General features: G+C 39.8%; 1 protein-coding gene across 1 annotated transcript in view; it reads right to left on the bottom strand.

Annotated features, from left to right (window-relative positions):
• Nucleotides 1-25,181, bottom strand: part of st6gal2b (ST6 beta-galactosamide alpha-2,6-sialyltranferase 2b) — a 44,003-nt gene extending 18,822 nt beyond the window's left edge. Inside the window, exons 1-4 of the mRNA XM_036569806.1 lie at nucleotides 24,926-25,181; nucleotides 21,549-21,586; nucleotides 5,795-5,971; nucleotides 4,995-5,711 (exon numbers count right to left, since the gene is read on the bottom strand). Coding sequence (XP_036425699.1) covers nucleotides 4,995-5,676 — 682 coding nt within the window. The 5' untranslated portion in view covers nucleotides 5,677-5,711; nucleotides 5,795-5,971; nucleotides 21,549-21,586; nucleotides 24,926-25,181. The remainder of the gene's footprint in view (nucleotides 1-4,994; nucleotides 5,712-5,794; nucleotides 5,972-21,548; nucleotides 21,587-24,925) is intronic.
• Between the last annotated feature and the right edge of the window lie 1,319 nt (nucleotides 25,182-26,500).

Here is a 26,500-nt window from a genome sequence, read left to right as displayed (position 1 = left end):
GACTATTATGCTGCTCCACTGAAGATGGACCAAAGAGTGTATTGACAGATGAACTAAGAATCAAATGTTTTAAGAGAGACTGACAACTTATTTTCTTAACAGCTGAGCAAAAAATAGCTAACAAACTAAATCACTCGTCCATTAATGTTCAGTAAATGGTTATGAATTTAATATTTTTACTGAATGGCTTACTGCAAACTGTAAAATAAAGAATATATTACTCAAATGTCTTAAATGCTAAGTCAACTAACTGCACCATATGGAGGCTCTTCTTCATCCTTGTTAGACTGACTCTCTCTGTAAGTTGGGTATATTACATGCTCCAAATGCTTCAAATAAAATTAAATCATCACTTAATTATTTAAAAGTTTGTGTATTTTATGTTGTTGCCATTTTATAAAAGCAATAAGCCATTTGAAGCCATGCATTACAGTGATTTTACGACAGGTGAAAAGGTTTCCTCTGCTTTGCATTGTGGCTAAGAACACCCCTTATCTATGATACAATCACAGTAGCACATGGTCTCTCATGGTTGATTGCTTTATTAACTCACTCCATGATAATTCCAAGGATGCATTAGTCTTTCAATATGGAATAGGCAATCAGAATTCTATTAAGATTTTAATAAGACACCAAGAAAAAAAACACAATCATGGTTAAGGCTGTTATGTCACAGTTTCATAGTTATTTAAGCAGTGTGAACACATGGTTAGGTAGATCAAGACATGGAATTGTCAGGAATTGTCAGCTGATGACAATTCCAGAGTCTAATAAATTCCCTGAATCTTCAAACCTTGTACTTCCACTCAGCAACCATGGCCTTCTCTAAGCAACTGGCTGAAAATAAAGCTCATGTATGCTTACAAAACAGTGGAAGGCAATAAAAAGATATCAAAGTGCTTCCAGCATGCAGTGTCCACTGTCTGAAATATGATTAAGAAATGAGAATTAAGGGAAACTGTGAAAGTCAAGACCAGATCTGGAAGACTACGAAAACTCTCATACAGAACTGCTCATACGCTGCACAGAAAGGCAAAGTAAAACCACCATATGACAGCAAAGGACTTGAAGGAAGGTTCAGCTGGCACAGGAGTGATGCTGCAATGATCTACTGTGCAACACTGCTTACATAAACACGATGTGCATGGAAGAGTCATCAAGAGGTAACCTCACCTGTGAACACATCACAGAAGTCAATATTTAAAGTATGCAAAACACACTTTAAAAAAGCTATTTTGGAAACAAGTGAGAAGCTCTCACAGTTCCTAGACTTGAACATCACTAAAAATCTGTGGGTAGATCTGTGGGTAGATGAACATCACAGAACATGAAGAGTTCTGCAAGGAAGAGTGGGAGAAAAAAAAAACTATAACTAGGACAGAAAAGTCCACTCCCATTTCTTCTTCTTACCCCTACCCCTTGTTTTCGAGCGTCACCCTAACCCCTTGGAACTGAGTTACAAAGGGAAGTGGTTGAAATTTTGCCCTACAAAATGAGACCCTCAAATAATAAAAAAAACAAAAACATCACTTCATTAACAGCTACCAGCGCTGCTCTGTAGGCGACCCTGCCAGTCTGCAGTGACAGCAGAGGAGGGTAAAGTTCAGCTCCTCACTGCTGGGCTTTAGTTACATTTAGGGCATCATATGATCTTCAAAGAGGGGGCAATTTTTTATTATCACCCTGTTAGGGGTAATTCTTCAGTGATATGAAGCTGAAGTCAGATATTCACCAGCTTATTGTTCGCATTTTCCTGTTCCACCTTAAATGGTGCAGCAGTTACATTCTGGCACTTCAGGCGTCAGAACTCCTGGACTATTTAAGGTGGAACGGGAAAGTTAGCTAGCTAGCTACTGAGACATTAGCATGCTATTAGCAATTTTTATGAAGAAAAGGACCGTAATACATTAAAACGACAGAAAGGTAATACAGTGGTTATCGTAATTTTTTAACGGAGAAAATTCTCACATTTGTGTGTTTCTTTGGTCTCTTGTTCTCCATCTCACCAGTTTTTCTTTGTTTCTCATAACTCTCTGTTTGTAGTCTCTGAAAAACCTCTGTTTGGAGGGTCATGTAGCCCCAACACTTCGCCCTACCCCTCTACCTCAACAAGAATTGGGACACCCTACCCCTAGATGCGAACGTGCAAAACAGAGGACTAAGGGCTCAGTGGTAGGGACGAGGGGTGAAATGGGATTGAATGGCTACAAAAAGTGTTTGCAAGCCATTACATGCTGAAACGGGTGTTACTAATGACTGACTTAGTAGAGTGTCCAAACTTCTGCACATGCCTTAATGGGTGTGTTAGCATAGGAAAACATTAAGCTATGCAGGAAAACTGCTGCTCCACATAATAGAATACAAATATAGTAGATAAGCTCTGTCTATTCTCCATGTTGGCACTAAACTTGTTCCAGCAAAGAAGCTTCTATGGGTTGACAGTGTGACGCTGTACACAGGACCGGTATTCAAGCAAGGAAATGATAAGAACTTACAGTAAATGGAGAGAGCTGCACCACTATATACACCTCTCATTAGCTGTCAGCCTCACTGTTCATCTTGCACATTCAACAATTAGGCCTTATGCACTGACGTTATTCAAAGGCAGGCCGAATCAACAGCCCTATTCAACAGCGGACCGAATCAAGGACAAATGGGAAAAGAGGAGGCAGAATGAATGAACAGGGTGAGACAGAAAAAAAGGGGGAACAGGCTTCGCACTCTTACTTCTTAGATTAAAAAATGAATCTTCAAAAAAGTGACTCAGCTTCAACCCAGCCAGGAATAAACCTTGTCCTAATGTATGATTTTAGACGTCTTGATTCCTGATCAAAGCTCGCACTGCAGCAGTGGATGCATGTTCCAACTCCTCTGCGATTGTAGACTCTCACGTTCGCTCTCGTTGATACAACTCGAGGATTCCTGTTACAGTGGAGGCTCTCGTTGGGAGCTGGAGCTTTACACTTTGCCGTTTGTAAGTTTGCTACTTGATTTATCCATAGGTCTGCTATGAGTCCATCCTAAATTACTAAATTACTAATCAGTGGCGTGTTTTGGTCACAAATCATACTTGAGAGTCTATTTTCAGAGTGTATTTCTGTAATAAATTCACCATGGCAGTGACTGGAAATAATGTTTATCCCCATGTGGATGTGGACCCCCAGATGTATTGGGACACTCCTTCTAATTACTAAGTTCAGGTGTTTCAGCCACACCCATTGCTGACAGGTGGATAAAATTGAGCACATAGCCTTGCAGTCTCGATAGACAAACATTGGCAGTAGAATGGGTTGCACTGAAGAGCTCAGTGACTTTAAATGCGGCACTGTCATTGGATGCCACCTCTGCCACAGGTCAGTCTGTGAAATGTCTGTCCTGCTAGATCTGCCCCTGACAACTGTAAGCGCTATTACTGTTAAATGGAAGCATCTAGGAGCAACAACAGCTCAGCCACAAAGCGGTAGACTGCACACACTCACAGAGTGGGGCTGCGGAGTGCTGAGGCGCACAGTGTCTATCCTCTGTTGAATCGCTTACTAAAGAGTTCCAAATTGCCTCTGGAAGCAACATCAGCAAAAGAACTGCCTGTTAGGAGGTTCACGAAATAGGTTTCCATAGCCGAGCAGCTACACACAAGCCTAAGATTAAAATGTGTCAGTCTGATGGACTACTAGATAAATAGATAGATAGATAGATAGATAGATAGATAGATAGATAGATACGTGTAACACTGTGTATCAAGTCTATTCAAGTTATAGTGACACACAGTGTTTTATGTTACCAGAGACATCAAGAGTTTTTGTTATTATGTCCCTTTTTTAAGAGTCCAATTTAATAATCAAGGCTAATCGAAGCTATCAGGTAAAAATCAGCCCTAAAAAATATATATTTTAGTATTATTAAAACTTTTTATTTTTATTATTTTGCATAAAAGGTTTAAACCAATGAATTAAATAACTTGTATATTAAAATATCAACACTCACGGTTACTGGAGACCAGGGTTGAAGCCCCACTCCAGATGGGACCTTTTCATAGCATTTAAACACAGTAGCAAAATCTGCAAACACTGGCAGAATGATAGTGAAAATGGGTAGTGAAGAGACTGAAAATATAAACCTGGTTTTTGACACTTAATATTTTGCTTGGGGATTTAATTTTTTTTATTTGAAACATTTGGCACAAAATTAACTCAGTTTGATGAGCAGCGACAGGACTGAGAAGCAGAACTAAGGAATGGGAAGGAGATGGGCAGGAGGTGGATGCAAAAACTACGCCACAGGTAACAGAAGGCAGAGATGGAAACGTTACAAAGGGGGGGAAGAAGCTTCAGGCAATGTAAAGTTTGAACAACCCTGGTCAAATGACGTTTCGTTGACATTTTAAGTGAAAATAAGTAAACATCCTGTATGGAGATCAAACTTATATGTGGCATTTTCCACACTTTAGTGCACAACATATTTGAAAAAAATAAAACCTACAATATAAAATGTGCTATTACTTTTGCACAGGCCACATTTTACGTTTTATTACCCAACATGTTAAATTCAGCAAATAGTAATAATGCATTAAAATGCACAGAGGTGTGTATTCTGTCACTGCAATCTGATCAGATGTGCCCAAATCTTTGCATACAACTGTAAATAACTTTAGTCATTTTATAACTCCATTATGTTGCGTCAGTAACTAAGGCTACCTACAAAGTAGAGCTTCAGGTCATGACTATAAGAAACTGGTTCGGAAGACTGGTCAAGCTGCAAGACTGCTGACCAAAACTTGTGTCATGTCAATCATAGATAGTTTGAGCAGTTCATCAGGCATCTCTACCCTTCATGCTGCATGTCCAACAATAGCAGATGGTTCTTAAATTTAAGGTTTCAATTCTGAAGATTAAATAAAGGTGGTTTTAACAAAGGATCATCAAACTGTTCAGTGCATACAGTGGATTATTGTCAAGCAATGCTTCATTTCTTTTTCCCCAAACTCATCAACTCACCAATTTCTTTTCCCAGTGATGACTTGAGAATGGCACCAGCTGAGCAGACCGCAGCACAGGTCTTGTATGGGGTGCCATGGAGTTTCAATAGGGGCTGGGAAGGCACCAGCTGCTTCCAGCCCAAGCTGGCAAAGGGCTCCTCAGCCCCATCCAGTGTCCTGACCTGGACCTGCTGCTTCAGCTGACACAGTAGCTCCTTCTTTTCTAGCTGTTTGCTTTGCTGCTGCACATAAGTCACACTGTATTTATTAGTATTAGTATTTGCCTTTTTGGCTTTCTGCAGGCGTACACTCAGCATTTTGCTTGAAACTAGGCCCATCCACAGACCATAGACCACCTTCCTGCCATTGGAGAAATATTCCTCCCCGTCTTCTGATTCCTTTACCCTCTTCTTCGGGGTCAGCTTGTGTCTTTTACCTCCAACATCTCTGCTGCGTCCTTTCCCCTCCACCGGCCGCCCAGAGCTGGCTTGAGTGGAGTTGGTGTGCTGGGAGCTGATGCTATGAGTCCCTTGGGAGACTGTACTGGCTTTGAAGCTATGCTGGGCAGGAACTGACCATATGAAGTAGCTGGCACTTTTCAAAGGAGAGTCTAAAGAGGTTTGGGAGAAAACAATAAACAAGACCAGAATCCAGACCAGCAAACTCAGCAAGAGCAGCTTTCTGTTACAACATAGTTTCATGCTGCAGGGGCTGGATCACCAGACTTCAGTCAGTCCTAGGCAGAAAAATTGAGAGGAAATGTTTGGTTATGGCCATAACACACTGACTTAACTCTCAGAATAACAGACATGACTCTACCTGGCAGGTGCGCTACTTTAAGACAGATGATCCAAAGTCCTACTCAAACCAGGATGGAATGTAATTCAGTTCCACTCAGAAGAATAAGATAAACATCCAGGCCAGCAGACCTACTGAGATCCGCTTCCCCTGACCCCACAGCTTCAAGCGACAGGGCCTAGATCACCAGACTTCAGTCTGAAACGGAAAGAAAACCATTGGTTATATACACCTGGTCACTTCATGTGATAAGTATCTGGACTGTTTCCTGATAAGATTGTAGCCGCTTGCATTTACACTTGGTCGTCAAATGCGTCTCCGGTTAGTCGGACAGAAATCTGATTGCTGTGTGAGACAGAATACGGAAATCTGCTTGTTACACAGCAGCCAATTACCAATTGTGTATTAAGTCGTCCATTATGCTTTTACGCATTTCCTTTCGTCTGGTCCACAACCATGTGCATCCTCCATGATTATCTTCCTCGCAAACACGGATCACTGCCCAGTGACATACTGCAGCAGTTTCAGTCATACTAGCAGGAGTTTCAGTTGTACACTCTCAGAAATAAAGGTATTAAACTGTCCCTGGGTCAGTACCCCTCCTGGCACTGGGGTGGGACCCTCACGGGTCCATCTCAGTACCTTTAGGCAGGGAACATAACTGAACCATAATCCACTGAAACGATATTCTCTAAGCTGTACTGACTCCACACACCCCGTCTCGACTCCAGGCTTTTATTTTACTGTTCTGTTTCAAAACATTCGGTTATGAAAAGATACAAATACAAACTTTTCACCTGGAAAAACTTATTCCAGGTACATAACTGGACCTTAAAACCACTGTTGTACCTTTGAGGGAACATTTACACTGTTTGTACCTTGAAGAATGAAAAACGTATCTGCACAGAACCTTTATTTCTGGGAGGGGTTTTGGTTGTCGAATGTGTCTTGGAGAGATGGTTGTGTTTACACTGCTGTAACAGTGACACAGGATGTGGCTAACTTTCCTGTGTGAGAATTTAAAACCCAGTGTCACCTACTATGAATTTGTGCTCTGTTGCTGGGTTTTATAAAGCACTGTAATAGAGAGACACTTAGTGGCACCACTGCCACTGGTCACTGTCTCCTGATGTGTCCAGTTTATAGCAGCCTGTAGCCTTAAGATTCCTATTTGACTAAAATGCCCACCCCTAAGTAATACTAATAACAATAACTAATAATTATTATTATTACTACTGCATCTACGACTACTACAAATCATGATCATAATAATAGCACACCAGGTCTATTCAATAATATTCAGTGTGAGGCTTTAAGTTTATCAATGAAAATGTAGTGACATCACTCAGCAACTGAGGTCCAGAAGGCCCACGCTCATTCATGAGAAAACAGGACATAAACAGTGAATCAATTCAGGAAAGTGATTGAAATTTGAAAAGAAAGAAATTTGTTTGGCCAAAAATATTTCAGATGTTCGATATGTTCTATGTAACATGGTCCATGTGCAGAAAAGAGGTTTAGTATAACAGGTGAAGGTTGACATTGGGCTATTTTAGCAACACAGCGTGAGAACAACACAGTATGGAAAGTTACAGGCTTAGAAACCTTATTCATGTTTATCTGCAGCCTGATGATGCTATTATAGTCCCTACATAGTAAACAGAGCTATCCGGTCAGGTTTTCTTCAGCACTTTGGGTGAGGGGCCAGTTCAGAATCAGAATCAGAATCAGAATCAAGCTTTATTGGCCAGGTTTGCTTACACATACACGGAATTTGGTTTTGGTTACAGGAGCTCACAGTGCACAGTAAAAGACAAGCATTTACATGCAGTGAAAAAAAAGTAAATAAATAAATAAAGTAAAATAAAATAACATAAAATAAATAAATAGAATAAAATAAAATATGCATTTCTACCATCACATTACACACACACACACACACACACACACAGTCATACCTGTAACCTTTACATTGTGCAAAGTATGTGTCTTAAGTTAAAGTGCTGAGTGCAGCAGCAGTTAAAGGGTGTACAGAGGCAAAGAAAGGGATCGGTGAGGCAGCAGTCAGATAAGTGGGCTAATAAGGCAGATAAGTTAGGGGCTAAAATAAACGCTGGTCTGAGACGGTAGTTTCCGAGGATGGAGCTGTGTGGGACACTATATACCAGTATATTTAGAGGTTCAGGCCAGTTTTGGACAGAATTTTGTTAGGTCAGTTTTGGGCTTAAAATATCATGATGTGGTTCGGGGTGCACTGGTTGCAGACTGGATTTTGTCAGGTCTGGACTGGGGTCAGGCTCAAAATAGCCACAGGTCGTGTTTGGGCAGAAAACTCTTGGGCTGTATTCAGGCTCGGACCAAACCTTCAAGACTGTGGGCCTCGATTGCTGAGTAAGCAACAGTCACTCACTCACAAAAGCCTCACTCTAAACACACACACACACACACACACACACACACACACACACACATTATCTAAACCGCTTATCCTTCTGGGTCGTGAGGGAGTGCTGGAACCTATCCCAGCTGTCATTGTGTGGAAGGCAGGATACACCCTCGACAGGTCACCAGTCCATCGCAGGGCAGACAGACAGACAGACATATACATCCACACACACATTCACACCTAGCCAAGGATCAAAAGGCTAAGTAATTAATATTTTTACAGCTTATTGTGCTCATGATTACCAGGGATGGCAATATTTATGGAGATCACTATATATATATATATATATATATATATATATATATGGTCCTACAAAGTTTGGTTCCAATCCTAACCTAATGCCTTCAGAACCATTTGAATATTAGAGCCAGATGTGTTGGATCTAAACTCACTGATAGGATAGCAGGACCAGGATTGGGCAGCCTTGTTTTACTTTAATAAAACATTCAACTGGTCAATGACTTTTATTAAAAAAGGCTGAAAGCTTTTCCTGCATTACAGGCACCCTTGTAAATATACACCCATTTGCAAATATGAAAATAATCTAATCTTTCAGTAAGTCTACATAATTCTTACAAATATATTGTAACTGACATACATTCTAATTCATTCGTTATCTTTTTCAACCATACTCATATCTTTACAAACTCTAGTTTTCACCCATAACTTCTTGCTTCACTGCAGTACTAATATGCAGTGTCATATAGGCCAAACACCCTTAGTCATCCATCAGCACGGTGAAGATCACAGAATACTAAAATGAAATTAGACTAAAGGTTATTAGTCTTTATAAATAAAGCAACATATATTAAAAAAACATCCATCTCCACTATTAAGAAGCTTCAACAGGTCAGTGCAATGTACTGGCCGGACAGATGAGCAAATTATACATAAATATACCCAGTTTATGTTGTAGTGCATGTTGTAAGAACTCGCAGGGAAACGGTGCTTGCAGCACAAATACCAGTCAAGTGAAGTGAAATGTAGACATGCAGATGTTTGACACTAAAGCCACGAGATTGCACAATTTGTAACAGCAAACTGTTTTTCAAACTCTTCCATTCACTGTTGCAGCACCAGTTACGATTGGCAAAGTAACTGGTTTGAAGTCCTGTGGTAAAATCGTCCTTCTCATTTTCAAGTAGAGAGTCATGTGTCCTTTAAATAAACAACAACATAACAAAAAGCAACCATAAACACATCAATAGAGGGTTAATGAACCAAAAGTAGCTGATTACCATTTCTTAGAAACCAAGTAAACTGCATATTAGTGATACGCCGATAACAAAGGGCTGTGGACCCGCAGCACTCAGCCTTCATGCCACACAAAGCTGTGGAGCAAGTTTAACCGACTCAAGTTGGCAAACTTCCTATCTTAACATCTACCTGACTCCAAAGCTTCCTGTCTTTCTGTCTGAAGGCTTTCAGGGTTATCTGAGTTACTGAATCATCTAGTATTAGCGAGCCAAGGTGAAGGGACTTTGGGTATAATCTTAAAGACGTCTGACCACAGATCTACTCAGCATTCCTACATTCAAATTAGGGGCAGCATTTACATTTCCGTGTTGTCATGAAACTCACCTGTGATACTGTGTAACTCAGGCCACTGGACAGTAAAAGGCAAGTTTACACTGTGTGATAATCGTCACAAATCTTGAAAGAATTATTTGTTTATGAGAAAAATAGGTGCCTCTGTGACCAAACACTGTGATAATCTTCTGGCAGTGTCCGAAATTTTGGTCATAAAACTCGCAGTGGCCAATAAGGAAAGGCATGAAATGATGTAAGGGCGGCACGGTGGCGCAGTAGGTAGCGCTGTCGCCTCACAGCAAGAAGGGCCTGGGTTCGATTCTTGACCGGGGTCCTTTCTGTGTGGAGTTTGCCTGTTCTCCCCGTGTCTGCGTGGGTTTCCTCCCACAGTCCAAAGACATGCAGTCAGGCCAATTGGACATGCTGAATTGCCCCTAAGTGTGAATGTGTGTGATTGTATATGTCTGTCTGTCTGCCCTGCGATGGACTGGCGACCTGTCCAGGGTGTATCCTGCCTTCCGCCCAATGACAGCTGGGATAGGCTCCAGCACCCTACCGCGACCCAGAAGGATAAGCGGTTTAGATGATGTATGGATGAAATGATGTGTGTGTGTGTGTACGAGGTAGAGAAAACAGGAGAGGCACGACACATTAAGGTAAAAACGTCACTGTTCACAGGTTTTAAAATATTATCTTAGGGTATTAGTCTAGCCCAGCCCTCAGTTCACATATTAGCTGTGTTCCAAAGCCTAGGCTGCATTTCTCAGTTCCAAAGTGAAGCACGCTTCGTATACAGACTAGCAATGCAGTCTATGTTCTGAGTGATTTCAAGGACGCGTCAGATGTTTCCTTCCAGGAAAGTGAGAAATCACTGATTAATTAAAGCATCGTCCATCTATCATATTTATTCAGAGGTATTTGTGTATGTGTATTTTATCGTACTACATAAGATCATCTCCTCCATTTCCGTGAAGCAATGAAAAAGCAACAAACCATTTTCCCTCACGAGTTTGGTGCCACTCTGGTGACGTCCCCACGCAGCCTCGTTAGGACTGTTCCATTTGGGTGACCAACAGGCTACTAAGGAGGAGTCTCGACTGGACAGTCCTACTGAGGACCCACACTACCTCAGCTGCACCCTAGGCTTTGGAACACAGCTATTGAGTGACTGCAGCAAAATAGCAGAGATAGCTACCACATAACAGACCGGCCAAATTTTGTAAGGGTTCAGCCCGTGCCGCCGGCCTCGAGCAGAGGGCAACAGTGGAGAGGCACCACCAGTTCAGGGAACTCCAATTCCCAGAAGCCCTCGGGCTGATTAGGGCCAACCTGGCACACCTGTGGACTCTTCTACTTAAGGCTGTGGCAAACAGCAGCCGTTTGTCACACCTTTGTAGAGGGGTGACTGGTACTCAGTGTCATACAAGCAGCGAAAAGAAAAGAGGGTTGAAAAAAGGAATTGCTCCAAAACAGCAGAAAAAAGAAAAAGAGGGCTAAAAAAAAGAAACATAAAACTGATCTTCTGCTCATAACTGCATACTGTGTATGTGAAATGTCTGTCATTTCCTCCCAGCCAAGAATAGCTACTGCCTCTATTTCCTGACCATTTAGCGTGTGCTTTTTTCAGACAATGCATCATCACTTCTATGCTGAGGGACTTTTTTGCTTGCATGGCTGCTTTCAAACAAAAACAGGACATATGTCATGAAGCAAGAGTGTGTGTTAAGAGTCCCATTTTCTCCATATCTTTTAATAACTCCAGTTTTTAAAACTCCTGCTTTCTATTTTCTCTCCCATACGCAAATGGATTATATTATATATGATCTCTTCAGAAACATCTCCTGAAAAAACTGACACAATGACTGGAAATTGAACAAATTAAGTGTGATCCTCAAAGAAGGCCTAATGATTTTGGTAAAATAAAAAAAATCTAATTTTTGATTCATATTTATTTCATACTCATTTCACTGTTAATGAAAAGTCGTCTGTCTTTTTATTTCATATAATCATCATGCCTGTTTGGATTTAAACTCAAATATTTTATTACTAGTATTGCAAATATTGTAGTAATATTCCTATTTCATTTTTAGGTTTTGTTGGGGACAGAAGAGTTAAATTCTTGAAACATCCAACCGTGATATCTAGGTAAATACATCTTAGTCAGCTCTCCCATTTCAGGCTTCAGGTTAGGTTAGGTCTTCAAGAGTTGGACTAAAGTCCTGATGTATTGGATTAACCATAAACACAATTAGGAAATGATAATCAATCACGTTTGGATTTCCAGTGAGTGGGGAAAAATAAGGCCTCTCTAGTCACTCAAGTCACACAAAATAAGTTACTTGATGACTTATGGAAGTCTTAGATACAACACTGACTATGAACACAAACCATAGTGTAACCAGGTTTTCGTCAGACATTAAAAAGGGGGAAACACCGCAGCAGCTCTATAAGAGTCGAGGGCTATAAGGGCTGAAAGAGTCACTGTAAAACAAACACACAAGGGGAAGTACATGGCTTTGTGTGTTACAATCTTTAAATAAAACATGTCTTTTCCAGCTTCAAATGCTCATGTTTAATCGCTGTTCAAATATATTTACAAGCTTCAAATGTGAATCGGTGTTAGCTCAGTGCTAACATGCATCCCATAGGCGCTCTAACAGAAAGCATTATTGTACAGGCTTTTTTTTCCCTTAGTTTTGGGTCAAGATTTCACATTTATGACCCAAACTGAAGGCCTAGCTCTAACAGTCATGATTCCGCACTGCATATGAAGTATAAAGAGGCCTATGAGCATTTTTTCAGGGAGTGTTAGTGGAGATACTAAACAGTTTTCATGTGGTGCACTGGTAGGTACTGAACAGTACGTCTTATGATTAAAAACTGAATAACACACCTGCAATCTAAAGGGTTAGAATATGCAACAAGCGCCTGCGTAATACTTCCTGCTGTGAGCCAGCACCTGTCATCTGATCCACGGTCCGTATGCGTCATGTTTGTGGATGTCTAGCCAGTGATCTGCATGAGATGTACCTGAGAATTTTCACGAAAGCAGAAGCCTTTCCTTCTGTATCGTTAGGACAGGTTATTCTAGCTGTTTTAGTTGTGGGCAACTAAATAAAGCCTTTTATTATCATTCAGAATTGGACACAAACATTATTCAGACATAATTAGTTTTCCATGGAAAGCTGTTGCCTAACTCAAGGGCTGCAAGCCACATGTTAAGAAGATGCAGACTTACTTTGCTCTGCTTTAAGGTTTAGCGCAACTATAGCCGCTTTTCTCACGTCTCCAGCAGGAAACAAAAGTAGAACAGTTTCTTGTAAAATGTGTGGCCTGACGTGCCGGAATGTAACTGCTGCATCATTTAAGGTGGAACAGGATGATTCAAATAAGAAGCTGACTTCAGCCTTGTGACTTTTTTAGTGTTTGAGAGTTTCCCACTGCAGATTAAACGTATCAGGAAACCAGCTGGAGTGATTTATAAATGCAAATAAGTCCATTAGTCTCCAAATTATCAATGTTCATCTTAAATCTCTCTCTTTGCCTTTTTTGTTAGCTACTAGCTAGTGAGATTGTTGTCTGTGGTTCAGGGTTAAAGTCTAGTGAACTAGCAACTGTAGACTACATTAACTTCAGCATTTAAAACCATTAATTGTTAAAATTGTTGAACGATCAGCAGAGCTTTATTTTACTGTAAAGGAGGATTATTTTATTTTTAACAAATTTACAAACCTAGTTCTGCTGTTGAGCCGCAACAGGGCAGCAAAAGAGCCGTATGCAGCCTTGGAGCCGCATGTTGCCGACCCCTGGTCTAAATGAATGCACTATGTCACTAGCGTTGTCGTAAACTTAGAAACTCACAACAAATAAAAGAAAAAAAAAGAGAGATTTTTTTTATCTTTTTTAAAGAATGGACAGCTTGATATTAGCTGCAGAGAACACAAACGCCTCTGAGCGCCTTCATACAAAAACGAATTTCCCACAGAATATGGAAACGTTTTTACCAGCATGTCGATGCGCATGGGATTACGATAATCTGGGGTTATTTCTATTGATTGTTTTATAGAAGACAGAAGGCAGTGGTATCTTTACTGGCACAGAAGCATGCAGACGGTAAAAATGACTGACGCAGCACATTTGGATGAGACTAAAATCACTGGTAAAAATTACAAGCAAAACTAATCCGATCCAAACAGGGCTGTAGTGTTTAACATCGTCAGATCTTTTGACTGAAGAATAATTATAAGTCAAGGTTTTATGAATTGCTAAAATAGTTGTGGTCTGGCATAAATCACAGTCTCCCCCAAAAAAGGCAGCTGACATTCTTCTCTTTGTTTCAAAGACATTTGTATATTTATATTTAATGGGGACAAATTACTTTAATTGGCGCTCGACCTGAATATTTGACTGTTTGTTTGTTGGCTTGTGTGTGTGTGTTTTTTTTTTTTTTTTTTTTTGTTTTTTGGATATTTTGTTTTTGTTTGGTTTGGTTTGTTTTGTTTGTGTTTTTGTTTTTTGAAATAGCTGCAATGAGGGCTGGGCGATATGGCCAAAAATGTTATCATGATAAATTTCATATCGTTCGATATCAATACATATCACAAATGTCGTCATCATTTATTTCTTTCAAGTCTGAAGGCCGATTTTGCTCCTTGGCGGTTAATTGCTATTTTAAACTATCCTTTATGGTCAGAACATGACAAACACTTGTCAAATGTGGAACATTTCACAAACCTGTCATGGGACAGTGGGATAAAGTTTCTGGTGAACTGTTTTCACCAGCTGGAAAAGAACAGCCACGATGTTTGTAATAATCCTACTAATAGCTCAATAGGAACAGAACACGTCCATGTACACACCTCAATTGGACTAGACTAGTCCGATTGAGGCCATTCGGAATACAGTTTCTATCCAATTGAATGAGGTGGGTAATCCTGTAAATAATCCGTTAAATAGAAGAATAATATCCGTGTAAACGCCTGTATCTGATTACATTCCCTATCTGAAAGTTTAAGTCCGTTCTGATCATGTTCGTTGCGTCATAGTGAAAGTTTATACCGTTCAACATGGCGGAGCAGAAACTGGTCTGCAGAGGAGACGAAGTTTATGCTCTGATCTTTAGCTTATGTGTCTCAGAACACGACGTCTTCCTCTCGGCCTTCTTTAATAAGGACATGTGTAGTACATTTTTCTGCCATAATTTTGAAGTAATTAAAAACACAAGCACGCTAAAAACTTGTCTCACTCTGGACGTGATGCTCGCTGTCATGGTAACGTCTACACTACGTGGTTCTCTACACGTGCATAATTTTGGATCAGATTACTTGTGAGCATTTTCCATCAGATTATTGTGTAGAGTGTGTATATAAACACCTCAGTCTACAGTCTCTCAAATGAAAGTTACTACCTGAGTGTGACTTGTTTATTTTAAAGATTGAAAAGATACTGACTATTGAAATGTGTGCTCTGCTGCTGTTATTATAACTATGCTTTATCTATTTATCATAGTTCATTTTTATTCCATATAAGGCCATTCATTTATTTTTATTTGAATTGTTGGTTAATTGAAATGTGTGCTGCTGTTATTATAATTGTTAATTATATATAATATTTTATCTTTTTTTGTTTATTCATTTATTTTTCGTTCCTTGTTTATTTAAATAACCTTTACTGTGTCTGTAATTGGTAAATATAATAATTGTATTTCTGCATGCTTTATGATTTCTTTGTCAGAAAAATGTTGGAGTATTACGCTGTTACAGCTATTAAAACCATTGTTGTTAACAGAAATGTGTGTTATTGTATCTTTTGTTTGACTCTTGTAAGGAGTCAAACTGGAACTGGAGTTGGTCCCCGGGCGCTGTACTCTGGCTGCCCACTGCTCCTAGAGTATGGGATGGGTTAATTTACCAAATTTCGTTTCAAGGCTGCAACTAATGATTATTTTGGTGGTCAATTACTTTTTCGATTAGTCGATTAATCAACGATTATTTCCATCATGCCCTCCATCTCTGCTTGCTGTGGGTGTGGCTCCTGTTCCTGTTTTACCTCACCTGCTTGATGGCTTGATTAAATGTATTTGTAAAGGTAACATACATAATCATAATAAAAGTGAAATAAACATCTTACAATACAAAATAAAGTGCAAGAAGGCTTTCAAATGAAGACTGGGCAAAAATGCACCTCTAAATAGCCGCCTCTGCCCCAGCAGGTGGGCTGTTAAGTAGCAGAAGTCGTAACTCAAACTCAAATCGAAAACAAACTAACAAACTGTATAATAACTTTTCCTTAAAGTGACATTCAAGTACGTAAAAGTAAAAAAAATAGTCCATCCTATATAAAACATAGCTGAGTCTGAAAGTCCAAATGTTCAAATAAGGCTTCAAATGAAACCAAAGAACTTCTTCCAGTCCAAAATAACTATTAGCAGTAGTTTACAAAAGCTTTAAATCGCAGTGCAGGAACGTGAGCATGTTGACGTGCTCTGGAGTGAGCCTGGCTCTCCTCTTTGAGGGGATGTTCCCACGTGTTAGCTAACATACATGAAATAGCGTCTCTTAGCAACACAATCCATGAGACCTTGTTTCCCGACAGGTAAACTAACAAACTTTACGATGCTAACGCTAGTTGGCTAAAGAACGAAGTGGTAGAAAACACCCTGTCGGAGTAGCATTAGGGGTGGTTCACTCATGCCACTGCGTGGTCCAAGTGATGCGGAAGTGTGAACGCTACAGCTGGAACGGGCTGGCCTTCTATTCATACAGCATTTGTTCTGCAGAGTAGTGAGAGTTATACAGACATTCCTGTTTCCAGATAGACAGAAGGCCACATCAGTCACTCTGCTCAATAGAAACATAATTTTATAAAAGTGCACAGTATATTTGATTGTCTGGAACTAAAGGTCGAACTGCAATTAACATAGCACTACATTTAAAGTGGCACAGATTTTAAGGTAGCACAGAATTTAACATGGAACTCTATTTAAGGTAGCACTAAAATTAAAGTGGCACAGAATTTAAGCTGGCACTGAATTTAAATGGCTAATCTTAAATTTGGAGCTAGTATGCTGTTTTTGCGCTTGTTTCACATAGCTTCTCCGAAAAATCACACAAACTTCGGCAAAATGTTTTTTATTACCAAAAAACCTTTAATAACAAACAGTGATACTGTAGAATAACAGAGTCCTTAAAAATGAGTGTCGTCTATCTCAGCTGAGAACGGAGAAATGTCTGGCTGAGTCCCATAGGAGTCATGCTCAGCAACACCCCCAGCCCAAGGGCGAGGCTGCAATTATTCGCTGTTGATAACTGCCGAAGTTTCTAAACCCCAAAACACCTTAATGACGCATAAACTGCACATCACGCTAACCGCATCCAATCAACAGACCCTCCAGATGGAAAACGAACGAGAAAGCTTGTAATGCTTAATATGGCATCTGTGTACATGGAAAGTCCTGCCCTCCAATAAAAAGAGCAAATCGGTTTGCTGGTAAAGATGCAAACAAGGAAAAACCCTCTTGTTGTGGAGATGTACGGAAGTGCAGTAGCCAGGACAAACAGAAAAAACATGCGTTTTGTAAATAATTTGAGCAAATTCTACAAATGAATTATTGCGATTTTTGTCAGATTTCATCAATGATTTTAAATGTTTTTGACGATCTGTCACTCAGTTTTGCGTTTATAGGCCTCACCATAATCAAAGACAAGAGTCGGGACTGTAAATAATTGCCCAGGGCTTTTGCCAAGATGTCTGTGTCGCTGGATGTTGTCGAGTCTTTGTAAAGTAAGTCATTACGTCCTCTGCCGTAACTCAATAGGTAGGAGGGTATATAGAGAAGAAAAGGTGGAGAATAATTTGGAGATGAGCAGCTCATGGTTGAAGGTGAAAAACCAGTACTACACAAGTTTAAACTACTTTTAAATGAAGCCATGAAAACAGGTGGAAACGCAGGAGCTGCACAAACCAGTGATCACCAGGCCGGAGACGCCAACTGCTATAAAGTGAGACAAAGACCAGATAAGACAATTGTACTTGGCAAGACCTGAGAGTGTCAGGGTGTTTTCACACTTGGGCCGTTTCAGTGTCTGAAGTGGACTCAGACCGCGGAGTCATGGTGTCTTTTGCGTATGTGAACACACCAAATGAACTCACCCTTTAAACGGCCCCAAAAATGAACCAAACTCGGACCATCTCTTGAGGTGGTCTCAGATTGGTTCGTTTGTAGTCTGTTTTGCGGTTTGATTTTGTACATTTGTGAGAACAAAATGGCCCCAGTCCACTTCAGCTTTGCCTTACAGTGAAGACCTCAAGGCTCAGTGAACGCACAGCCACAGTCTTCAGCACTAAAACATCAGGGATCATTTGTAAGGTTCTACTCCGGATAAAGCCTGTCTGTGATCTGCAGCAATACAGCAGCGCAGACATATTAAAGCGATAAAATGAGAGCCCGCATGGTTTTACCGTGTTAAAGGCTCAATTTTAAGCTGCTTCCACACCGATCTGGATTTTCGCTGGGCGGAGCTCAGTAATGAGCACAGCCAAAAACGGAACCCGCCGCGGGTTTTTCAAATTTTTCGTGATGCACGTCGGGCAATCGTTTCAGCGCAGCCAATAGGAGAGCAGTAGGTGGGTCTGGTGGTTCCGCTTGCCACCTGAAAGGTTTGATTCATCATAGAACGCTGCCCACTTTGCGAGCGCTGCGCACACTGTGACTGCTGTGTAAGGGGCCTGAGTTCTAATGGAGTTGTGGTCTAAACACAAAGTGCTCTGAGATCTCAAAGGACCAAAAAGAAAACTGAGTCCTCTTTACAGTTCACTTACATTGCAAACACAAAAGGCACTGAGGTCATTTGCAGTTGTTTCACTTTAAAAGAACTCAGTTTGGCTCTTTTAAAACGAACTACATGTGAAAACACTGTCGGAGAGCCATGATGATGATGATGATGATGATGATCTTGATGGTTTGGAGGTCATAGGGCAGAGAATCCGAGAGGCTGAGCAGAAGGTGGTAGCAGCAATGTCTGGAGGCAGTTCTGAAAAAGAAGTAGAAGTGGTGGTAGAGACAGACAAGACCTGTTAAGGTGATTGGAATGTTTTGCGGTTCCTCCTGACAGAGAACTCTCACAGATGGAGAGACTGCAAGAAGAGCTGAGAACAACTGTAAGAGAGATGATCTGATAAATGAAGATAATCTGATAACCGAAGTGGTGAGACACTTGAGGGAGAAAGCAGTAGTGTGCTATAGAAGATAACATCTGGGATGTTTTTAGCTCTGTGAGATGGTGATGAGTGAGAACGGTCATGCGATCTGAGATGGTGGGAGGTCAAAGTCAAAAGTGGAGTCATTCTTGAGTTTGAAATATCCAAGCAGAACCAGCCATCTTCAGGAAATGAGCAGAAGAGGGAATCGAGTTCTTCAATAAAGCTGGAGGAGTGGTGGGACCAGAGAGGAGAACTATTTCATTTAGGTGAGTTGAGGGACGTTCAATTATATTAGTTTTTCATTGTACTTAAAAACAGTACAACTTCCACAGGCAGCGTTTACTGCAGCTACACTTAGCCAAGCATCACTGTCCAAAAAAAATAAGTGCTCTAACTTTGGTAAGTCAATATAAAGATATTTTGGTGCATTCATCAGGACATGTTTGCACAATGTAAAGGGCAGCTGCTGGGATGAATATATGGAGAGGAATTCGTGCCAACTTGAAATGCAATCACTTCAGCGGAAAAGCATGAAATGCAGTGCTGTAACGCTCGGACAGAAAACCAGACGTGTGCGGATGGTGAGTGCAGGTGGTTTAATATAAACCAAGCGGCCGTAGTCAAAAGGGGAAAAACAGAGATCGTAGTCAAAAAACAGTCGAAAAGTCAAAACACAGATCATACACACAAGCGAAAGTACCAAAGGAATAGGCATCAGGCCAAAACGGAGTCAAACGAAGCAAAAAGGTCAAACGCGGTAAACAATCAGAACAGGATGAAAAACGCTCAGTAGTCTCAGAGAAACAATACCTCGCAGTGATTCTAACTAAAGCCCGGGCTTATCTACTCTAAACTACCTGTCATATGATCATCAACACAGGTGAAAGCAGTCAAAACTCAGGGGATTGTGAGCGCTGATAGGAGCGCCTATGAGAGTCTGAAGTCACATGAGACTCCATAGTATCCTGGGAAATGGAGTTCTCGTCAGAGTCTGATTCCGAGTGCGGCTGCTCAGTCACATGATCTCCCAGAGAATTGGGAGATGATGTCTGTTTCCTCCATAGAGGGAGCCGAATGCATGACAAGCGCACGTAAGACATTACTCTTCTCTAGGGACTTGCAGAACATGTGTCTAAATAAAAAAGAAACTCTCTCTAGTAACGTCACCGAAAAACAGTTACTGAAAAACAATGCATCAGGGCTTGAATTTAATAAACAAAACGCTCAATTCATGTCAGAACTGAATAAAATCCACCTTGTAATGTAATAAAGGCACGACAATATAACTTTCCACTGCAGTTCTTTAAACAATGTTAAATCGGTGTAATTTACTTTTCATTTTGGCACATTTTCCACGTTATTAATTAAAGGCAATCTCACGAATGCTTTGTGTTTCATTGTTGTGGCTGCATTCTGAAGAGGCAAATACATCTGAAGTATAAAAAGAGATCACATGAAGTGATCTGTAACAGAGGTTTTCACTTTGCACAAACTTCTTTGGTATCGCCTTGTTGGAATGTGAAGTGAAAACAATAACAGAGGTTTTGCTTTGCATTTTGACACTTGTTCCACACATCACCTACGGCAAAGTAATGTGTGCATTACTTTGTATCTCACGTTTTTCCACTGTGGCAACTGCTTTTCTATTTGGTACAAATTCCTCTCCATACAAATAATGTAGAGATATGAAAGTGAAAAAATGGGTATACACGTGTGTGTGTGTGTGTGTGTGTGTGTGTGTGTGTGTGTGTGTGTGTGTTTTACAGCAGCAATATGGTTTAGCATTACCTGATGACTACTCTAAAAAGCGTGTCATGATTGCATTTCAATGGGGAAGCATTACAGCCGAGCATTCATTGCTTTTTAAAGTGAACTGTATTTAATTCTTTCACAAATTCAGCATTTTGTTTTTTAAAATGCAAATCCTCACGCATTGTTTTTCAGGAAAGAGATAAAGCGATGTAAAATGTAATCGAGGTTTTATTCATTTCAGCATGTATCCTGCAAGTCACAATAGAAAAGTAAAAGCTGCTTTGTGACAACACCTGTTGTAAAAAGCGCTATATAAATAAACTTTACTTACTAACTTTACTACTAATGTCGTGTGTGCATTATATTGCACATTTTCTACTGTGGTAACGATACAGTTCAGCGTTATGTGAGTATTAGCTAACCACTCTAAAAAGCATGTAAAAAATTGTTTGCTCGTTGTTTTGTTTTTTGGCAGCAATGCCATGTTCTACTGTGTGTCTGATATCTTAGTTTTTTAGAATCTTAGAATCTTCGAAGGGCTAATTAAACGCCATCGGTCTGAGACAACGCAGCCACGGACGCGCGATGCAGACAGGTGGCTGGAGATGGAGTGCTGTTTGTTTGCTCTGGCTGTTTCAAATGAATCACAAAACCCCTAAAAACTAAAGAGAAATCTTGAGACCAAACAATTACTCTTTTAGGAAGCCAGTGGATTATTATGAAAACAGGATGAACTGCACAAACTCCTCTGGCTGTATATAGCGATGCTCTTGTCTTTTGTCTAGAAAAATGCTGCTCTCTTTAATGAAGTAGTCAGTGTTTACAGTGTGTTCACAGTGCACTCACCTCACTCTGACTTTCCATCTTCATCGTGATGTCTTGGTCTGGAAAGGATCAGTTCAGCAAACGTTATTACATATATGGTTTATAGAAGTGCAGTTTATAGGTGTGCATTTTATATATATAATATAATTCCTACTTTATCACAAGCTAGTTATCTTAGTGTCAGGCCCCACTCAGCACACCTGCATGATGAACAACCTGTATTTTACTATACTGTTGGATTAATAAAGAGGTCCGCAGCATTTGACTGATGACAACGAGAAACCAAAACAAACAGAAATGCCATATGCATATGTGTGCACACACCAACACACAAAGACAAAGCTTAACCCTTCAAAATCCCAGGCGTGTTACATACTACGGCTTATAATCCATAACTACACAGACTACAATGCAAACTGGCGGAGTTATTCTTAGGTTACAGAAGCGTGTAGGAAAACTTTGGACCCACTGGTGGGTTCAGGCAATTTAAGGAGTTTAAGGGGAATTCCACCAATTTCTACAAATTTCTGCATAATTCAGTGGTTGAAATGTAACGAAACTCATTCAGAGTGGTTTGATGTGAGAGAAACTTACTGACTCTGCAGTGACTCTGATTTCTCTGCAGTAGTGCTGATGTCTGAATTGTCTGAATTTTTATATGTAATGTTGATGATGGTGATACAGTACATAGTACATTTTTTTAGGGGACTATTTTGCATATAATGTCTCAAGCAACTTTCTGTGAAGTCAGTTTTAGAGGCATTAAACGCTCCAGACGTCTGGTTTCTATTACCAACATTGTGAACAATTCTGAGCCTAAGTTTTCTCTAAAATGGAGCATTTCACATTAAACCAGTCTGAATTACTTTTTTACAGTTTAATAAAATATTTATGCAGAAAAAATAGTGGAACTTCCCTTTAAATTTGACAAAGCAAAGCTTAGATTTTAATTTGGGAGGTCCGGAAACATTTGGGTGCTGTTTTTTGCACATGTATTTCACATTTCCCTTTTCAGCTGATTTAAACAGAAGTAGGAAGCTCTACACTGAATATTACTGTAATAAATTCTGAGCATTTATTAATAACACTCCACATAACCCTTTGAGCACTGTACAACTGCACACTTTTCAAATAAAATCTACTTTTATCATAAAGCCGATTTCACAATGAGGTCGTCACGATGTTATTTGAATTATTCTCATCTACAGTATTAGTTGAAAATTACTCCTCTGAAGTAGCCTTTCTTCCACGATGTGCAGCCTCACGTCGTGGAACACTTACATTTTCTCTACATTCCACAAAAACAGTAAATTCTGTAACTGTTCATTTATTACTGTTAATTTTAAAATGCATCCTTCAACATGGCCATAATTAATAACCTCACATTACCAACACTTCTGCACCTAAATTCAGATACAACTCATATGCAGTGATAGATTCCACAGCAGCTCTACTCTACCACACACCATTACATAGTAATAACAAAACTAACAGCTCCTCTATAACACAATTATACAATATATTGTATAATGCATATCAAAGACAGAGGATTTTGGACTGAGTACAGTTGTAACATGTTAAATATCATCTTTGCCTTCCAAGCTTCGGTTGCCCTTTTCATATCGCGCATGCATATCATCAGGTTTGAACATCTTTAGTCAAATAACGTGTGTTATCTATCTTTCTTCTACGTGAAAAGTCCTCTACAGGGAACACGCTTCAGCTTGTGGAGGAAAATATTAAATATAAAAGCCCCATAATTTTTGATAACAGGCCACATTTTTTTTTTTTTTCCCTTAATAAGGCAAATACAAAATATTTTTATTTACATTCAAATTCAAACTGCATATATCTAGTGGTATTATTTTTGTATTGTTTAATAATTAGTTTAGTTGTTGTTGTTGAAGTTTGATGCTTATATTATGAATTACTTTTTTTGTTCTTTTTAAAAATAAAGATTGAACAGGAATGAAAGAGTTGTTGCGTACAGCAACAGACAAAGCTTGACGATTGTTTGCACGCTAATTTTGGAAATTCTGAACTACAAACATGCATTTTTGACTCTTAATTTGTTAGTAGGCAGATAAGAAACACACAGAAAACCAAGGTGATTTTCACCTGTAGTGCTTTGTAGTAGTGAAAAAAACAGCTACATGACAATTAGACACACAGGCTGTGTCCCAAACCGCATTATACAGTGTGTAAAAATAGTGCAACATCACTAGAAATGCATTTATTAGTGCAAAATCCCTGTTCAAAAATATAGAAATCCCATCTTTTATTATTTAAGGCTTTTCTTGATGGGTTGATGTACAGGAAACTACTGGTTTCTAATAGCAACCAATAAGCCAATTAATTTAAAACCTGTTATGTTTTAAATTAAAGGCTCTATTTTTTCCAGCAGGGTTGTAAAGTATAGAAGTGCACAAATTCTAATTGTGTAAAAGGATAAAGCCACCAATTTTTAAAAAAATTCTACATAATTAAATAGCCGAAATGTAAGCAAAGTCGTTTGGAGTGGTTTGGTGTGAAATGCTCTGTTCTAAATAAACTTACAGAGTCAGGACTGTTCACGGTGGTGATGGGAACCAGACGTCCACCTCTGAAAGCTCCCGCACAGAAAGTTACTACATGAAATGGTCAAATATGCTGCCTGATGTCTGAGACACTGTTTATGATAGATTTGTGATGAAGTTTTGGCTTAAAATGTCCATTTATTTGAATTCATTCATGGCGGAGGGGTACATGCAGGGCGTTGTGAGGCAAAACAGTCCGCAAAGAAAATTATTTTTTTTCAGATTCATGACTATTTGACCATTATCAACATTACATATAAAACTTGGACTATATGTGTGGGTTCACTGGTGGTTTTGGGCAGATAATAAATTGGCTGTATTTGTGATGTAGATATTGTGACCCCAGGTTCCCATCACCACCACTGTAAAGAAATGTCAGTGAGTTTCTCTACAATGAACAATTTCACATCAAACCACTCTGAATGACCCCGAATTATTCAGAAAATTTGAAAAATTGGTGGGATTGCCCTTTAAACGACACCAAACACACCAGCACCACACGGACTAGCGCTGCAACCAAACTAACAACCACACCGCGCTGCACCTACACTTCAGGCCCTGTCACGTTATAAATATCAGCACTGCTGACCGCACTGCTCTGAGTGGTCAACATGCTCCAGTCTAAATGCGTGAGTGACGGAAGTTTCTGTCCTTAACTGATAAAAACCGTTAAAAAGTGCGCGTGCGCGGGCACGAGCAGCTGACAGGAGGTGCACAACTGCCAAAACAACTCGAGTTTAACTTTCGTACAGACACACCTAAAACTCGCTCCCTCAGACAAAAAAGGCCATTTTTCATGGTTTTAGTGATAAACGATCTTACCGTGTTACTCGGTCAGCGCCGAGTGTTCGGGTGCTGCTGCTGCGGTGGAGAAACATGGACTTTCCGCTGTTTCCACCACCAGAACCCGCAGAGCTGAATCGCCACAGCGTCACTCCATCACTCCCGACTGCCCACTGACCAAGAGCAGCACTTAGGAAGAAGCCCCACCGTTTAAACTCCACACAAACTACTGACCGCCTCAAAACCGCGTCCAGCTTTCAGCCTCCACATCGAAAACAACGGAGAGGTGAAGAGTGAGGAGGATGTGGGCGGGGTTTTCAAATGTAAGTAGCATTTAATAACATCATTCACAGTAAATAAAAAAAGGCCTACCTAGAACAAACCTAGACGAGAACCGTGAAGACTCTCTGTAATTTTATCTGTAATTTAGATAGATAGATAGATATTTATATAGATCTAGATATATATAAAATGTGTGTGTGTGTGTGTGTGTGTGTGTGTGTGTGTGTGTGTGTGTATATATATATATATATATATATATATATATATATATATATATATATATATATATATGAGAGATATATAAATGCTACATATAGGTAGTAGGTATTTAGGTAAAGAGTTTTAGGTAGCATCTTTTTTTATGATGTTTAATTCGATTGGTCGTTTGTCGCATGTTTTTATGTGCACACATGATTAATTACAGCCTGTGAATCTAAACCCGGATGAACAGAGAAAGCTGTTAACTGCTGTTGTAAAACAAGTTAGCTAAAAATGAAAAATTAAAAACGCTTGAGCTCTAAAATGATTAAACTGCGAAGGATTCATAGCACATCTGTAATTTTTAGATGTTAACCAGACATAACTGTCTTCAGGAAAGCTTACAGTCATATCCAAAAGTTTGGGCACCTTTGGTCAAATAACGTGCTCTGTGATGATAAAGAGAAGATAAGTTAATAAACTGACTTCAACAGTGGCTTCCTATGACAGTATCACGCTAGAATTCAGTGAGCTCTTTAGACCCATTCTTTCACTGACGTTTGCGAAGGCAGACTGCATGGCTAGATGCTTGATTTTATACACCTGTGGCCATGGGACTGAATGAAACACCTAAATTCAATGATTTAAGAGGTGTGTCCCAATATTTACGTCTATATAGTGTAGAAAGATGGTGAAATTCCAATGTAATTGGAAAACAGCACCTCTCCTCTTTGCAATAACATATTCTCACCTACTGCGCTCGTTCTGTGTCAAAATGCCTTTGAAATTGCGTCTGACCGTGCATTTTCATTTTCATGGTCTTCCCAACCTGTCAACCATCCCAACAGGGCAGGCCCAAGAGTGTGCTCAGCAGAAAAGACAATCTAAAAACAAGACGGTTAAAGAGTTTTAGCTGCTCTTACATTACCAGATGAGATGAAGAAGAGAAATATAGCCACTTGTGATGCTTAATGTCTTTATACACGTCCCCATGACAAAGCGTTTAATCACAGTTTTCTGGTTTTTCGATCTGGTTGATAAAAACAGGTCCTTCTCACCAGCTTCTTTCATGAATTTTCCAGTCTACCTTAAACAGTGCAGTGCCCGAATGTTTCAGTAGCGCCGTTTAAGGTG

Source organism: Colossoma macropomum, unplaced genomic scaffold, assembly GCF_904425465.1.
Source record: "Colossoma macropomum unplaced genomic scaffold, Colossoma_macropomum, whole genome shotgun sequence".
NCBI classification, from domain to species: Eukaryota; Metazoa; Chordata; class Actinopteri; order Characiformes; family Serrasalmidae; genus Colossoma; species Colossoma macropomum.
This window is presented reverse-complemented; position numbering and strand designations above follow the sequence as displayed.